Source organism: Staurois parvus, unplaced genomic scaffold (assembly GCF_062004578.1).
Source record: "Staurois parvus isolate SC_StPar_1 unplaced genomic scaffold, SC_StPar_1.0 ptg000422l, whole genome shotgun sequence".
In the NCBI taxonomy this organism is placed as follows: Eukaryota; Metazoa; Chordata; class Amphibia; order Anura; family Ranidae; genus Staurois; species Staurois parvus.
In genome coordinates this window covers 2606701-2624635 of record NW_028318218.1, presented here as the reverse complement: position 1 = coordinate 2624635, position 17935 = coordinate 2606701, and the positions used below count along the sequence as shown (strand labels likewise).

The 17935-nt window shown below is 43.2% G+C and overlaps 1 protein-coding gene across 1 annotated transcript in view; it reads left to right on the top strand.

Moving 5' to 3' along the window:
* The first annotated feature begins 3301 nt into the window (after positions 1-3301).
* Positions 3302-17935, top strand: part of ANGPTL5 (angiopoietin like 5) — a 54099-nt gene continuing 39465 nt past the window's right edge. Inside the window, exon 1 of the mRNA XM_089687242.1 lies at positions 3302-3516. Within this exon, the coding sequence (XP_089543368.1) occupies positions 3415-3516 (102 nt within the window). The 5' untranslated portion in view covers positions 3302-3414. The remainder of the gene's footprint in view (positions 3517-17935) is intronic.

The following is a 17935-nucleotide window of genomic DNA, read 5'->3' as shown; positions in this document are numbered from 1 at the left end:
AAGCAGAAAGAGAGGAGGAAAGGAGTGAAGGAAGGAGGGAGCGAAAGATGGGAGAGAAGGAGGGAGGAAAAGAAAGAGGGGAGGGAAAGAAGGAAGGACTGAGAGAAGGAGGGAGGAAAAGAAGAAAGAGAAGGAACGAGGTAAAGGAAGGAGGGAGGGAAAGAATGAAGAGGGGAAAGGAGGGAGGAGAAGGAGGAAAAGAAGAAAGGAGGGAAGGAAAAAAAGAAACGAGGGAGAGAAGGAGGGAAAGAGAGAATGAAGGATGGAAAGAAGGGAGAGGAGTGAAAGAAGGAAGGCAGGAGGGAAAGAAGGAAGGAGGGAAAGAAAGGCGAGACAGAAGGAGGGAGAGAAGGAAAAGAAAGGGAGAGAAGGAAGGAGGGAGAGATGGAAGTAGAGAAAGAAAGAAGGCAGGAGGGAAGGAGTGAAAGAAGGAAGGAGGGAGAGAAGAAAGAGGGAAAGAAATAAGGAGGGAAGGAAGGGGGGAGAGAAAGAAGGAGGAAAAGAAACGGAAAGAATGTTGGATGGAAGGAGGGAAACAGGAGACAGAAAGAGAAGTATAGAAAGAAAGGTGAGAAACAGATGACAGAGAAGCAGAGAAAGAAAGGGAGAGAAGACAAGGCTTGCGGGGAGTGTGGGTGGGGCAGACACAGAAGAAATGCACGGTCCAGTCACACTATGTGCCACCCGGCCTCCCCTCCTATCCAGGCGACTCCGGACCACCGGGCCTGCATATATAGTAGGGATGCAGTGATATTGGTATCAGTGCCGATAATGAGTATTTTCACAATTACTTGTATTCGTGAAAATGCTCCCAAAACCAATACTTTGTGGTGCGAAAATGCATCTATAAAAAATGCCTGGGCGCAAACTGCACTGCAAAGAATGGCATGTGATTTCAACAGGAATGCAGTGTGATTCCTGTCCAAATCTCATGCGTTTTCCTGCACTGCTCCTGACCTCTGCACTCTATTTTGTGTGCTAATCCTGACCCCTACATTCTATAAACTATGTTGAACATTACAAACTCCTGACCCCTGCATTCTATAGACTGTGCTGTACATCGCATACTCCTGACCTCTACGCTCTATATTTTGTGCTGTGTGTTGAACTCCTGAACCATATAAGATATGTTGAACTTTACTTTCTCTTGACCCCTACATTCTATAAGAAATGTACATTAGATACTCCTGACCCCTGCAATCTACTCCTGACCCGCTGCACTTTGTAATCTATGCTGTTCATTACATAGTTTTGATCATTACTTTTCTTGCCTCAACAATTACTTTTCCCATGCAGTCCCCAACAACTTTAATGGCATTCTTCTTTAAGGTACGATCAAAAGGTGTTGGCTGTCTGCCTATATTCTGTACATAGCAAGGCATATGTAATGAAAGAGGTTCAGTTTTAAAAAAATGATTTTTTTTGCTGAGGGATGTGTATCTTCAATGCCAGCCATACATATGTAGATCTTTCTTGTTCAGGCCTGTGTTTCCTCACATCTGCAGTGGAACTATACATCACTAAAGGTTTACTGTCTCATCCAAAAGGAAATATGAATCCATAACTATTCAAGAAACACTTTTTGGAACTTAAAGTGGAGCTCCACCCAAAAGGGGAAGTTCCGCTTTAAGCCTTTGTCCCCCACTCCCCATTAAGGATTGGCACCTTTGGGGAGCGGGTAACCTGAATTTGACAGGTACCCACTCCCACTTCCACCGTGATTGCCTAGGCGATCGGAAGCAGAAGTTGTCCTCCCCCCTCCCTCCCTGTAGTCTTCTGGGACATGTGACAGGTCCTAGAAGACTACGAGACCATCCACAAAGCGCAGCGCTTCTCGCACATGCTCACTGGGCACCCGGCTGTGAAGCTGCAAGCTGTCACAGCCGGGTGCCCACAGTGAAGATGCCGGCACCAAGGAGAGAAGATGGCTGGTGAAACCAGCAGTGGTAAAGACACTGCTGGACCGAGGGATAGGTAAGTGTCTGTATTTTAAGAGTTAGCAGCTACAGTTTTGTAGCTGCTGACTTTTTTTTTTCAGGTGGAACTCCTCTTTAAAGGATAAGTTCACCTTTTGGACAAAAATAAAAAAATAATAATTTTTTTGCAGGTTTATTATTTTTGTGCAAAGGAGCCTGTAAAGCATTGCACCAGCAATCAGAAGATCGCTGATGCCATGCAGGCCTCCTGCAGACCTGTCAGAATATCTGCTTGCCATATGGGATAATTCAATGAACTACAACAGCGTCGGTTGCTATTCACATGTAACTGCTACTCAGAGTCATGGCACAGCCAAAGCACAAGTTAATTTTTTTTTAAACCACAGAGAATGTAGAATAGATGATTTACAAAAACAGAACAGAGCAGTTAACCAGTATTAACCAATTGTGTTTCCTAATTTACATGAAGACATCTTAATAGTTACTATGAGTAACAGCAGCAATTAGCTTTGTTTTTACATTGAAGTCAAAGTCCAGCTGGCAGTAAAAATTACCCTGGCATTGCCCTCCCCCCACTACCCTCCCCCCCACGGACCCCCCAACTGGTCTTCAGGTCCCCCGTGCCGGAATGTCAACTGTGGATAGTCGGCTGTGACTCCAAGCGGTTTCACAGCTGGCTTCTCGTGGCACATACGCAAACGTCTCTGCGCTTTGTGAATGGTCCTGAAGTCTTCTGGGACTTTTGACATGTTCCAGAAGGTTGTGGCAGGGAGGGAGGAGGAGAACTTTTGATGGATCTTCCGCGACGAACCAACCGTAAGTGAGAGCGGGTATCTGTCAAAGCCAGGTACCTGCTCCCCCCCCCCCATCAATAAAAACAATTTAATTTTAAATATGGCAGAGGAGGGGGAGGAGAAGGAAGAGTGGACCTTCTAATTTTGGGTGAAGTTTAGACCACTGCAAGGGTAATTTTTAAACTCTCCCAGAGTTCAGCTTTAACCTCAATAAGCAGGTGAAGACTGAACCTCCAGCAAGAAGAACTGTTATGAAAAAGCTATGGCTAGATAAGATGAGGCCAGCAGTGGACTTAACCTGATGGGTTCTATCGGTAACCAACGCAATCAGATTTGAAAGGGCTGATCCTTTAATTTGCACAAACTAAGAAATCCTGGCTAAGCCAGTAATATGTCAAATAATATAATGATATAATAACAATCCTCAAAAGTTTATAATAGCTAACAATTTTTTACTACACCATACTAATTAATAGCAAGTGGATTCATTTAAGATTTCAAAGAGGGTGCAGGCTTCTCAAATGAGACAGTCACTTCTCATGATGAGATCCAGGCAGTGGTGCTGGCTCTGAGTGTACAGCTAAACTTCCAGCAGTCTCAGCTCCAGAATCTGCGGTCTGCAGTCTTTTCAGAAGACGATCTGACGGCTCTTCTTGAAGGGTTTGGGTTTCTTCATATTAAACATGAGGCACTTTTCTGCTGCTGTATTGATTTTCTGCCACATTGTCTTCTGCAGAGGAGAAAGTAAATTGACCAGTAGTAACTATTCCGTCCTCTCTGTAAAGGTAAGCTATCTATTATTTATATATTGTCCATGTTATTATGTCTATGTAACTCACATTATTTAAATACATAAAGTCTTATTTAATCCAGGAGCACAACATAATGGGGTACAGTGACCTGTAAACAGTATACAGCATTAAAAACATTTAGTAATAATTACTTGCTATATAGGTCATCTGGCACATTTCCTTTGCCTTATAAAGGATGCTATTTAGAATGTACTATTTCATTGTGTGATGCTTGTGTACATTCATGGATTTTACTGAACTAAAATTCTGATAGACACAGAATCATTGAATTATTAAAAATGGTGTTGAGCTGGAACCTCACCTGGGATTCTGTGCACGGAGAACTACACTAGCTGCCAACTACACTACCATTGCTGATGTCTACTAAATATTCAAATTACTGTCATATTTCTCCCAAAGTTTCAATACTTTCTGAGCCACTGAGCAGGAGATAGTATGCAGATCAGAACGCTGTATATAAATATGGACTTCAGTCATTGTATCACATCTGATATCAAACTAATGACTGTATATAGAAATGTGCGGACTCTCAAGGTACCCATTTTACAAAAACATTTTATAAAAGCATAATTTTATTTAGTGCAATGATTGGACATAAACATGTAACAGAAAACCCATACATAAACACCACCTAGTCCAACATCTATATCACTATTGCTATACAAGATATCTTAACAGAAGACAATATGGGGGGGATTTACTAAAACTGGAAAGTGCAAAATGTGGTGCAGCTCTGCATAAAAACCAATCAGCTTCCTATTTTTTTTGTCAAAGTTTAACTGAACAAGCTGAAGTTAAAAGGTCATTGGCTTCCATGCATAGCTGCACCAGATTTTGCACTCTACAGTTTTAGTAAATCAACTCCTAACAGTCCAGAATTCAAGCTAGTATAAGGTGAAGGATAGACGAGTACTCTCTGTGTTTCCCAGAGAATATCTACTTCTTCAGCAGTGTAGCAGTTGTAAACAGGGCGATGTCGACATTGGAGAGCTCTCCTATAAATAAAAGCATCAGGACCCAAAAGGTGGAGGCACAGCGTCCAAACTGGAGAGGAAAACTGGTTCCGCAACCAGATAGAACGTAGCTTGGTGCATCATGATTGCTTAAATCTCATCCATGGAACATTGGAAACTAATTATCCACCTCATAGAAAGCAGGTAAAACAGTTGTAATAGTAAATATTGAATTTGGGTTCAGACAGTGTACAGAACTTGGTAGCAATACTTTGGTAGTATATAGTCCAGCAATATTAATGGACTTTGGTTTTCAAGATCTCATAATGCACTATAGTGAGATTATGCAACGGAAGGTCGTTGGCCTAATGGGCAAAGGTCCAGGATCTTGATCGTAACAAGACACCAGTATTATTGTAGACCATAGGAAATATAGGAAAGAGAAAATATCTGAAGTATAGAGTGAGGGAAGTGTTTTTACCTAAATAAATTCAGGCGGTAGAGAAAGAAAGAGAAGGCGGGGAAAGGAGGGCTTGAGAGAGCTGGATGACGGCCATTTATCTTTATAGGAAAATGTTCCCACCATGGTCTTGAGTTCAATCATCAAAACAGACCCAGGGGTCCCACACACGTTCACAGGTAGTAAGATCATTATTCATTCTGACTGTAAATGTTTCTAGAAGATCTACTTCTGAAATGCAAGAGTGTAGGTCATGTGTGGTAGCCTATGCAATGACAGGTCACCTTTAAACCATAAGAATACCATGGATATCGGTGAGCTCGAAGAGAGCATTGGATACAAATCAGCAGATATTGTCCTCTTAACACTGATAGATGTATTCTGCACATTTGGAAGTCTGTTTATGTCACAAACGCTAGTAGCTTCTCAAACGAACGTTCATAAGGATGTTTGCAGAAAATCTCTCAGTGCATTCTATGACTTGATGATTGTCATTTGAAAGTGCAGAACATTTTCTTTTGCTTTTAACATTTTCTTTTGCTTTTGAATACAAAAATTCCATAATGTTCTCATGATTGCGATAGAAATCTAAACATTTGCAATACAATTCTACTAGTGTATGGTCACCTTTAGGTTTAAACTCAGGACAGGCTGACTCAAAAATATCAATTTTCTAGGGCCAAAAACTATGTTTGGCACTCTATTACAGGCAATCCTTACTATTTTATGTAATTCTTAATTTATAATATATGTTTTTTTTCTGTGTCCACTGTAATATTTCAGAGATTCTAAACCTTTTTTTTTTTAATAAAAAACATGTTATACTTACCTACTCTGTGGAATGGTTTTGCACAGAGAAGCCCTGATCTTCCTCTTCTCGGGTCCCCCACCAGAGCTCCTGGCTCCTCCCCCCTGCTGAGTGCACACCATAGCAAGCTGCTTGCTATGGTGGCACTCATATAGGCTCAATGCTGAGCCATGCTGTGTGTGTCCATTAGCTGTGATTGGCAGCAGCGGGAGCCAATGGCTCCCGCTGCTTCCTCTCTGTCCAATGTGGAGATAGCTGAGAGCCACTGCTCTCGGGCACAGCACTGGATCGAGGTCAAGCTCAGGTAAGTATAAGGGTGGGCTGGGTGGAGGGGGGAGCTCCATACAGAAGTTTTTGACCTTAATGCAGAGAATGCATTAAGATATAAAAAAAACCTCATGCCTATACAGTGGGGTTGATTTACCAAAACCTGAGAGTGCAAAATCTGGTGCAGCTGTGCATGTTAGCCAATCAGCTTCTAACTTCAGCTTGTTCAATTAAGCTTTGACAAAAAACCTGAAAGCTGATTGGTTGCAGAGCTGCCCCAGATTTCTCTCCAGTTTTAGTAAATCAACTCTATTATGTTGCAAAATCCTATGCTGACTTAGAATTTGTAATTTACTATTATTGCCCATTTATCTTTTCTTCACATAGAGGAAAAAAATCAAAGTAAATGTCCAAATCAACCTGCCCTTCAGTCACATTTAAAGTGGCACTGGATAATGACGGAGAATGACTGTGTGAATCGGAGTTTGGTTGCTGTGGGCCAGTAAAGAAAGTTTTCAAGCTGGAAAGTTTATATACCTATAAAGCAAAGTGTGTAAAGATGGTTACAGAAGTGGCAGTTAATATATTTGACAGACTGCATGGCGTGTTATTTTGACTGTCCCATAATTCCATTAACTCAGAGGATGGAACATTTGAACATTACTAAGTCTACAACTTGAGCTTCAATATAGATACATTACTTCTCTTTTAGAAATGCTTGGTCTAAATTTTATTTTGTCTTATTGTGAACCTGTCAGGGGAATCAACTTTTGAAACTAACTACTATACCTTTAAAATGAACCATCTGTTCCTAAAACAGTTATGAAAAGTTGCCTGTTATGCTGGCCCTGTGGCTTCTCAGCTTGTGCCCAGGGGCACTTCTGAGGTTAAGAAGAGACCCCATTCTACTGCCCCCCTCCCCAGCTAAAATTTGCACTGTACTACAGCAGGTCCCAGAGTTACAAACATACACTCATACTTAAAGCGGAGCTCCACCCAAAAGGGAAATTTCCGTTTTAAAGACTGGTCCCCCGCTCCCCATTAAGGATTGGCACCTTTTGGGGGGCGGGAGCTGGTACCCGAATTTGACAGGTACCCGCTCCCACTTCCGCTGCGATCGCCTAGGCGATTGGAAGTAGAAGGTGTCCTCCCTTCCTCCCTCCCGTAGTCTTTTAGGACACGTGACAGTTCCCAGAAGATTACAGGACCATTCAGGAAGCGCAGCACTGCTTTGCATTTGCAGTGGGTACCCGGCTGTGAAGCCACAAGCCGTCACTGCCGGGTGCCCACACTGAAGATGCCGGCGCCCAGGGAGAGAAGACGGCCGGTAAAACGGGCTGCGGGGGGCACACCGCGGGACCGAGGGACAGGTGAGTGTGTGTTTTTTTAAAAGTCAGCAGCTACAGTTTTGTCATGACAGTGGGTCGGTCATCTAGCTGCTCACCGCATGCTGTCTGGCGGTACCAGTTAACCCTTCCCTATGCTACCCAATGGCTGGAGATACCTTTAAAAAATATACCTGTTCTAAATTCAACTTACAGTGACACTAAACTTAAAAATGTTTTTCTACCTTAATGCATTGCTTGCAGTAAGGTAAAAAATGTTTTATATTTGTCTGTTCTCCTCCTTCCCTGTGTGAATGGGAGACTAGGGGAGAAGAGATCCAGCACTGTGCCTGGCTACATCTCTTCTCCCGTCTCTTCCTCTTCACACAGGGACTCCAGCAGCAGTTGCTGCTGTAAATCAAATGCAGTGAAGAGGAAGTGGGGGACGGGGCTAGGTGTGCATATAGAGTGCGGCTTCATAGACACAAAGGTCAGGAGCAAGTCGACATTGTGTGTTCCCATATGGCTTGCTGTGGACACCAAGAAAAGGAGGAGCCAAGATCATCAGCAGGGGACCTGAGAAGAGGAGGATGGGGGCCGCTTTGTGTAATACCACTGCACAAAGCGGGTGAGTAAAAACATGTTTGTTATTTTCATTTTTTAAAAAAAAAATCAGACTTTATTAACAGTCTTGTTTGGTCGGCTGTGGTGTCTGTAGTCGGTGTTCGGACGGGGAAGCGGCTTTATAACGGAAGTACCCAAGTGCAGACTGGGTCGGTTCCATTACATTGGTGGCAAGCGGTGGGATTTTGCTTCCTGGCTGTGAACACGTCCAAACCACCACCGGGATTCAAGATCAGGAAAGTAGACGTCAGTCACCCCAGTGGTGATATGGACCTGGCATCAGAGTTCCCGGGGCTGCTGCTGATCGTTCTTGCAACATACCCCAGGACTGTGTCTGCGGATGAGTACCTGGAGCTCAGGCAACGGATTCTGGTGGTGCTTTGGAGTGGAGCCCTCCAGGTTGCTGGTATGTACAAGGGCAAGTGCTATCCAACCCCAGGGGAATGGGCCAGGGACCAACGGAAGTTATGGATGCCATTCCTGGGAGAGCGACCCCCAGGAGCAATGGGTGAGTTGGACAGGCTGGTCCAGCAGGGGATAGATCTGGACAACTGATATCGGGCTCTGCAATGGTACACAGAGCAGAAATATTTAGGGGTGAAAACAGAATTCTCTTCGGAGGGATATGACTTTGGTGGCCCTGGATTGCTGTGGGAGAGCCTTACAGATCATTTTGTGTTTGGTGATGAAGGAGAATCTACCCTTGAGGACCTGCAAGAAGACAGAGAGGCTATGTTCGGTCTCACAGGGGTCTCAGAGCTTGAACCAGATCTGGAATACCTGCTGATGAAAGAACAGCATCTGGAAAGGGCATACAGGCAACTACTAAAACATTTTCAGCAGCATGCCCAAGAATCGGCAGTGGAAATCCCAGAGATTGCCATCACCAAACCCGAAGTGCTGACTAAAGGGCAGAGCTCTGCTAGCCTCTGCCCAGAACTGGTAACATCTTCTGTGTTTCACGGACAGGAGATGGTGAACCCCTATCCCCCAGACACCAGTTCCAGAGGCTGGGGATTTAATAGACTTCTCTGCTGAGGAAAAACAACCTGGTGAGCCTCCAGCAAAAGAGCTGGCAACAGGGCCAAACATTGCTGAACTCTGCCCAGCACTGGAAACATCTTCTGGGTTCCACGGACAGGAGATGGTGAACCCCTATCCCCTGACACCAGTTCTAGAGACTGGGGATTTAATAGATTTCTCTGCTGAGGAAAAACAACCTGGTGAGCCTCCAGCAGAGAAGCTGGCAACAGGGCCAAATATTGCTGAACTCTGCCCAGCACTGGTAACATCTTCTGGGTTCCACGGACAGGAAATGGTGAACCCCTATCCCCAGACACGTTCCAGAGACTGGGGATTTGATTGACTTTTCTGCTGAGGAGAAACCAGCTGGTGCACTTCCAGCAGAAGAGCTGGCATCAGAGCATGGCATTGTTGACCTCTTCCCACAACAATCAACACCGCAGGAGCTACAGGAAGAGGATGCAATCGGCACCTCACAACTGCAGCTTGAGCTGATGTCCGTGGATGGGACTTCGGTCTCCACTGACACAACCCCAGAAAAGGGTCTGGCATTGGGACAGGAGGATGTCAGCCTTACTTTGTGAACACTGGGGGATGTCCATCAAGTCAAAGTGGATGAGACTACAGTCACCACCTGGATACCCCAGGGATGCTGGGCAGTCGTCCCAGATCCCCAACAGTATGATGGAGTCGGCCCAGCCACCCTGTCTACTCTCCAGCAGCTGAGAGGACTTCAAGGAGAAGGACCAGCCCGTACTTCTCCCCAGTGGCAGGTATGTTCTACTAGAGAGGCAGAGGTTGGCTGGGTGAGTAATGCTTTGTGTGGGACCACTTGCTTGGGGTACTGTGTAGGACCACTTGCTTGGGGTACTGTGTGGGTGCTGGCATTGGGGGACTGGAAGTACAGACTAACTTTGGAGTCAACCCGTCTGGGGTTTCCTCCTGCGTTAGTCTCCTGCCGAAAGGGGAGATATGTGACGGGAGTCACTTTGGGTGGGGGCCCATGGAACCTAGCTCACTTTGGAGAGGTGGGGAGACTCCTTTCGCCGCTCCCCATATCACTATTATGTGTAAGTCACCCTGTACCTGTTAGGGGAACAGGGTGATCTGTCCTAATATTGGGGTGAGGGCAGGGGCGGACTGACTATTTGGAAACACAGAAACTTTTGGAAATTTGGAAACTTTTTAATAAGAGTATAGTATCAAGTCAATTAAACTTCTGGGATATTTATCTAGTCAGTTAAGTAGCAGAGGGGGTGTTAATCAGTTTCAGCTGCTTTGGTGATAATGAAATTAACAACAGGTGCACTAGATGGGCAACAATGGCATGACCCCCAAAACAGGAATGGTTTTACAGGTGGAGGCTGTCGCAAAAACTGCGCAAAACACAGTGAAGTACGCAGTTCAACCATTTTGTAGGCACCTCCATCTTGGTACGGAGTATATATTGTGTCTCTCATTTCTCATTCCCCTTCCCCCTCCCTTCCTGAGAGGCACAGTGACAGATGTGTGTGTGTTAAAAGTGTCACTGGCAGGTAGAGCAGCAGGGGGCCCAGAGCTACAAAGCCCCCCCCCCCCCAGAGAGACAGAGCCTAGCTGCCCAAGAACATGTGTAATTTCTCACTTTGTAACCGAGATAAGGCAGCTTTTCCTAGGAATTGAAAGAGATTGTAACCTCATAAAACCTAGCAGCGTTGGTGACAGAATTAAATGAACATTCCTCAAGTCAGTTTGTCCCCTATGTTTCATATCATGGATTATTAAAATGTTGGTTCTAATTCAGAATCCGCCCGACGATCCCTCCCTAAACAGAGTATTGGTTAGTTACTCAGAGCCACCCCCCTGCTGGGGGACTTTAAAACACAGGCTAGCAGGCTTAAAAAGTTAAGTTGAAGACTTCTCCCATTTTTTCCATCGTAACAGCGGGAGGTCAAAGCACCATTCTGCTCTGCAACTTGGATCTGCTTACATGAAAAGGTTTAAATGGCAAGTAACTTAACCCTTTAACTTCCTTCCTATTATCTCTATGCTGTGCTATGGTTCTTTGTATGTATATATATATATATATATATATATATATATATCAGTTACATCTTTTTCTGTAAATATTTTATTGCATCTGTTTGACTCTTTTAGTAATAAATCTTTCTTTCTGAAAGTGTTAAACTGTTTCTAAAGCGCTTAATTGCAATTTACGAATTCCTGCCTCTAAAGAGACGCTACTGTGTTTGTTTAATCCTCTGCCCAATCGGCCTGCGGTGACCGTATTGGACAGACGACTTTTAAACCATTACAGTGTATATTTGATAAAGAGAGTTTCCCCTTTCTCTGTACAAAAAGGGGTGGTGGCAGTGAAGGGTTAGTTGCGTAATTAACCCGACCCAGTAACAATCGCTCAGGCTGACGGCACATCGATCGGTTGACCATTAGCTGGAAAATATCTGTGTAGGGTGCAGCTGGGTGTGGCATTGTTACGCACGTCACATCGCGGTTTTAGATCGGTCGGTCCTTCGGTCACGAGTTTGGTGAGAAGGTCTGGGGTCTGACGCCGCGATCATGACAGAGGCCACAGACATTTTTTTCCCTATTCATCTTTTCTGATTGTTTTTCACTAGTTTTGCATTTGGCTAGGGTCAATGTCACTACTGGTAGCATGAGGCGATACCTGGACTCTACACAGGTTGCACAGGCAGTCCAACTCCTCCAGGATGGCACATCAATATGTGCCATTGACAGAAGGTTTGCTGTGTCTCCCAGCACAGTCTCAAGAGCATGGAGGAGGTTCCAGGACACAGGCAGTTCCTCTGAGAGAACTGGACAGTTCCGTAGAAGGTCCTTAACCCATTAGCAGGACCGGAATATGCTCCTTTGTGCAAGGAGGAACAGGATGAGCACTGCCAGAACCCTACAAAATGACCAAACAATCAGAAACAGACTTCATGAGGATGGCCTGAGGGTCCGACATCCTCTAGTGGGCCCTGTGCTCACTGCTCAGCCCCATAGAACTCGATTGGCATTTGCCATTGAACACCAGAATTGGCAGGTCCGCCACTGGTGCCCTGTGCTTTTCACAAATGAGAGCAGGTTCACCCTGAGCACATATGACAGACGTGAAAGGGTCTGGAGAAGCCGTGGACAACGTTATGCTGCCTGTAACATCATTCACCATGACCGTTTTGGTGGTGGGTCAGTGATGGTCTGGGGAGGCATATCCATGGAGGGACTCACAGACCTCTACAGGCTAGACCAGCGTTTTTCAACCACTGTGCCGCAGCACACTAGTGTGCCGTGAGATATTGTCTGGTGTGCCGTGGGAAAAATTGCAATTTCATCCGTAACATGTGGCCTCGGCTCACAAATAGACCAATCATTAGAACAGCAATGGGCAAACTACGGCCCGCGGACCGTATACGGCCCGGCGAACCTTTTAATCCGGCCCGCGGAGCGTGATACTGTCAGGATATTCTGTCCCCCTCGACGTATCTGCGCATGTGCCGGAGATCGCCGATCGGCTGCTAATGCCTGAAACTGGCACATGCGCATATACGTCGAGGGGGACAGATCCTCATAGGAGACAGATTTTCATGCTACACCGGAACGGCGAGAGGAACGCGCGGAGCAAAGGTAAGTGAATTGACACAGGGGGGGCTTGGGGACTTAATATGGGGGATGAATTAATATGGGGGATGAATTACTATGGGGGATGAATTACTATGGGGGATGAATTACTATATGGGGGATGAATTACTATGGGGGATGAATTACTATGGGGGACGAATTACTATAGGGGGGATGAATTACTATGCGGGATGAATTACTATATGGGGGATGAATTACTATGGGGGATGAATTACTATATGGGGGATTAATTACTATAGGGGGGATGAATTACTATGGGGGATGAATTACTATATGGGGGATGAATTACTATAGGGGGGATGAATTACTATATGGGGGGTGAATTACTATGGGGGATGAATTACTATATGGGGGATGAATTACTATGGGGGATTAATTACTATGGAGGATGAATTACTATGGGGGATGAATTACTATATGGGGGATGAATTACTATGGGGGATGAATTACTATATGGGGGATTAATTACTATGGGGGATGAATTACTATATGGGGGATGAATTACTATGGGGGATGAATTACTATGGGGGATTAATTACTATATGGGGGATGAATTACTATGGGGGATGAATTACTATATGGGGGATGAATTACTATGGGGGATGAATTACTATATAGGGGATGAATTACTATGGGGGATGAATTACTATGGGGGATTAATTACTATGGGGGATGAATTACTATGGGGGATGAATTACTATATGGGGGATGAATTACTATGGGGGATGAATTACTATATGGGGGATGAATTACTATATGGGGGATTAATTACTATGCTTACTATGGGGGAATATTACTATACTTACTATGGATGACACATACACATCATTCATCTACTCTTGGTCCGGCCCCCGGGTCCAATTATAAAATACTTTATTATTTCATAATAAAGTATTTATAAAATAATTTCTTTGTGTTTGATTCCTATTCAAGAGAATTACTTTATATATAGTCAATATAGGCACAGAGGTAAATTTTTTTAACATTTTCTAATGGTGGTGTGCCTCGTGATTTTTTTCATGAAAAAAGTGTGCCTTTGCACAAAAAAGGTTGAAAAACACTGGGCTAGACAATGACACCCTGACTGCCATTAGGTATCGGGATGAAATCCTTGGACTCATTGTTAGACTCTACACTGGTGCAGTGGGTCCTGGGTTCCTCCTGGTGCATGACAATGCCTGGCCTCATGTGGCGAGAGTATGCAGGCAGTTCCTGGAGGATGAAGGAATTGATACCACTGAATGGCCCCCATGCTTGCCTGACCTAAATCCAATAGAACACCTCTGGGATATCATGTTTCTGTCCATCAACGCCGCCAGGTTGCACCTCAGCCTGTCCAGGAGCTCAGTGATGCCCTGGTCCAGATCTGGGAGGAAATACCCCAGGATACCATCTGTCGTGTCGTTAGGAGCATTCCCCGACATTGTCAGGCATGCATACAAGCACGTGGGGGACATACTAACTACTGAGTACCATTTTGAGTTGCTGCAATGAAATTTCAGCAAACTGGACTAGCCTGCTGCATTGTTTTTTTCACTTTGATTTTCGGGGTGTCTTTGAATTCAGTCCTCTGGGGTTTATCATTTTAATTTCCATCAAACGATGGGGCATCCTTATGTTCCCAACGCAATACAGTATAGATATCCTGCATGATATTTTCCCCATTGAGATCTGATGTGTTTTCAAAGTGTTCCGTTAATTTTTTTGAGCAGTGTATTTCCTGCTCTAAACAAAGTGAGAAAAATGGTTTGGTTTTAGATATACTTTAAATCTTTTCTTTTGTAGCTCTCTAAATTGTTATATGTCACATGATGCAGAGCCACAATCATTTCAGATACTGACTACCACCCTGTTGCTACGCTGACAGAGGCCTGATTATCTGTCTATCTATTCATCTATCATTACATCCCCTGGAATTTTTTAAGTGTACATGCAATTTTATATACTTCAGATATTTTTCCTTAGTAGTATATGGATTTTGTCTTATGGTTTAAGAAGGTAGAAAGGTACAGATGGAATACTAGAGTGTAAACTTCTAAAGTTTTTAGAAGTATGCAATGTAAATGTTTGTAGTCATTTTATCTTAACATTTTCAGCTGCTGTTTTTCTTATTGCATCAGCTTTGACTTTCTGTCAACATGTGTTTTTGCTTCTAGTTTGGTTTCTAATTTAATTTCACGAGGCTTGCATCCTTTGTTTTCAATCATTGTAATGTAAATTAGAAAAAGAACATGCTTTTTCCAAAAAATAAATAAATAAAACACATACAGGAAGATATGTTCTGATGTACATATGTGATATATGTATAAAGTTAGCACTTCTTCTTTAGGTAACAAGGAGTTAGTCATTTTCTTCCCATGATCAAGATGTGAAAACAAATAGGCTGTGGCTTGAAGCTTTTATGTGTTAGGTATCAAGTAGCTCACACACAGTTCCGACTCATGGTCATGGTATGTCCCGTGTCTCCTGCTTTCCTTACCTCCTATGAGATCGCCAATCAAACATTGTAGCTGGCACAGGAGGATGGCCTCCAGAGGCCTAGTCTTCATTTTTTAGTGAATTTATAGTCAGGTGTTGGGCTATAGTTTATACTATAGCATTTCCCTTGAAAGGGTTGTGGTACAATCCCTGAAAGTTCCTGCAGATATCCAGCTGCTGGTGGGAGAATGTTCTGAGAAGCTAACAGAAGAGACACCCAATACTAGGAAACCTATTCTTTCCCTCTTTAATGCTAATGTTATTCTCTCCCTAACCAGCTAAGTCTCTGCCCCTAACTTAAAGTGACACTTATGCAGGCTATACATGGTTCGAATTCCGAACAATTTTTTCGTTTGAAAATTGAAAACGTTGTTCGCTCGGTAATCCGATGGTGCCATCAATGATTTCGAAAATTGGCCAACCAAGTCATAAAGTTCACTCCATATAGTAAATTTCTGTTCCTTCCAGGTCACGGCTCATGTGCATATTCTTTTCAGAAAAACGATTGTACGATTTGACCATCATTAAGTCGAAAATCGGTAGTTTTTTTTTTCCAACATGCCCGATCACTGAAAAGGGGAGGAGCCACGAAAATCGGCCGGTGCCATTGACCCACTAACAGAGCGAAAATCGGCCGATTATTCTTAGGTCCGATTTTCAACCGGCCTAAAGCTTTTTTTTTTAAATAACAACATTTCTATACTTGCCTGCTCTGTGCAGTGATTTTGCACAGAGCAGCTCCTATCTTCTTCTTTTCATGTCCCTGCCAGTGCTCCTGGTTTAATAGCAAAAGGTAAATAAATTGTTTTTTTTCTCAAATTTGTCAGTCTTTTTTTGTTTATATCACAAAAAAATTAAAAACGCACAGGCAAACAAATACCACCGAAACATTTTGTGGGAAAAGAAGTATGTAAATTTTGTTTGGGTGCAGGGTTGCGTGGCCGCGCAATTGTCAGTTAAAGTAACGCAGAGCCATAACGCAACAAGTGACCTGGTCAGGAATGGGGGTAAATCCTGGAGGGCAAATGGTTAAAGGATAAGTTCACTTTTTAGAAAAAGATAATAAATGCTCTAAGGCTATAGAACCACTTTAACCTCCCTGGCGGTATTCCCGAGTGTAGCTCGGGGTAACATTTCAGTACCAAAAGCGGTAACCCCGAGCTACACTCGGGAATACCATGCGGCGCTGCTCCGGCATGTGTTCGTCACTTACCTTACCCTGCGCTCCCACGTTGTGTCCCCTGCAGCGTCCCCGGCCATCTCCTCCGGCCGATGCCGGCTTCTGTGTCCTGTCCCTGTGACGTCGGGACGTACGGGCGCCGCCGCCGGCGGCGGCGGGAAATTTAAAAATTTTAAAAAATGTCATTTTTTTTTTTTTTTCATTTTACACAGTAAAACATTGCTGTTTCAACCTATTTCACATACATATTGTCCCTAGTGCTTTGTCCTGCGCCCTGCCTGCATTTTGTCTGTTCTTTCTGCCTGGAAACTGAGAAATGTCCATGGCGTCCAAAAAGTGTCCCTTTAGGTCAAAAGCGGTTTAGATCAGCTAGAGAACAGCGATAGTAAATCAGAACCACTTACAGAATTGAGTGATAATGATTCGTGGGGGAAATTCGTCATCAGAAACTGAAAACGATTTTGCGACTGAGCTCAGCAATGTGCGAACTTGGCGCTATATTTCACATTTCAGTGTTTTTGGTTTGATTATATTATTGAATTAAATTTTTTATTATTTTTATATTATTTTTATGATTATTTATTAAATTATAATTTATGATTTTGTGTTTCAAATTTTATCATACCCGGGATGTTTACTAGACTCTTGTTCGGACAGATTTCAGTGAGTTTTTCCTAAAAATTACAGCCTACAATAAAAAAAATACATATTTCCATGCAAAAAAATGGTACCGCTTTCAGCACCAAAAATCTGAAATAATCATACCGCCAGGGAGGTTAAGTAGACTGATGTAAAATATCCCTTTTTGTCAGTGTAAATGACTATAGAATTCATTATGTTTATTTCACTTTCTTAACAATGTATCTGGACCATTTTTACAAAACCCGGAGAAAGGTTCCGAGGGAATGTAAAGCTATTCCCCATACTAACCAATCACATTATATATTTTTTCCCTGGGAAAAAAAATATTCTAATATGATTTGAATATGGGTAACAAGCCTGCTTTTGTTCTTTTTTGTTTTAATTTTGTATAAATAGGCCCATAGATGCATACATTAAAATAACACTCCTTTCACATATGGCTCAATAGTACAGAGATACTGATTAATGTTTTTAGGATATATGACATGTGGACTGGTTTTGTATTGTGTTGGTGGAGAACATGCTTGCAGTAGCCTTGTGTAACCTTTTCTTCTCACCAACAGCTGCTTCCATTTCTGTGTTGTATTGTGATGATAGGAGGCAGGAACATTTGTTTAAGAAAAAGATGCGTGTTTTCCAAATCTTTATACATTTCTTGTTTAGTTAAAAAAAAAAATGCTGACTTGCCAAAAAAATCAGCAGTCGCTGGATCCCTCACCCCAGACCGATCATCATCTAGGGATGTCTACTATGATCTCATTCTGCTCACACATGTACATGTAGTTTCAATTGTTTGATATTACATGTCTGTGAAAGTTAATTTAGTTAAAGTGTAGCTAGTAGCATAGAAACAGAACGGCACAGTGACGGCAGAAAAAAAGGCCAAGCGGTCCATCGAGTCTGCCCCATTCTTTTCATATACATATATATATATATATATATATATATATATATTTTTTTTTTTTTTTATTTTTATTTTTATTTTTCACTTTT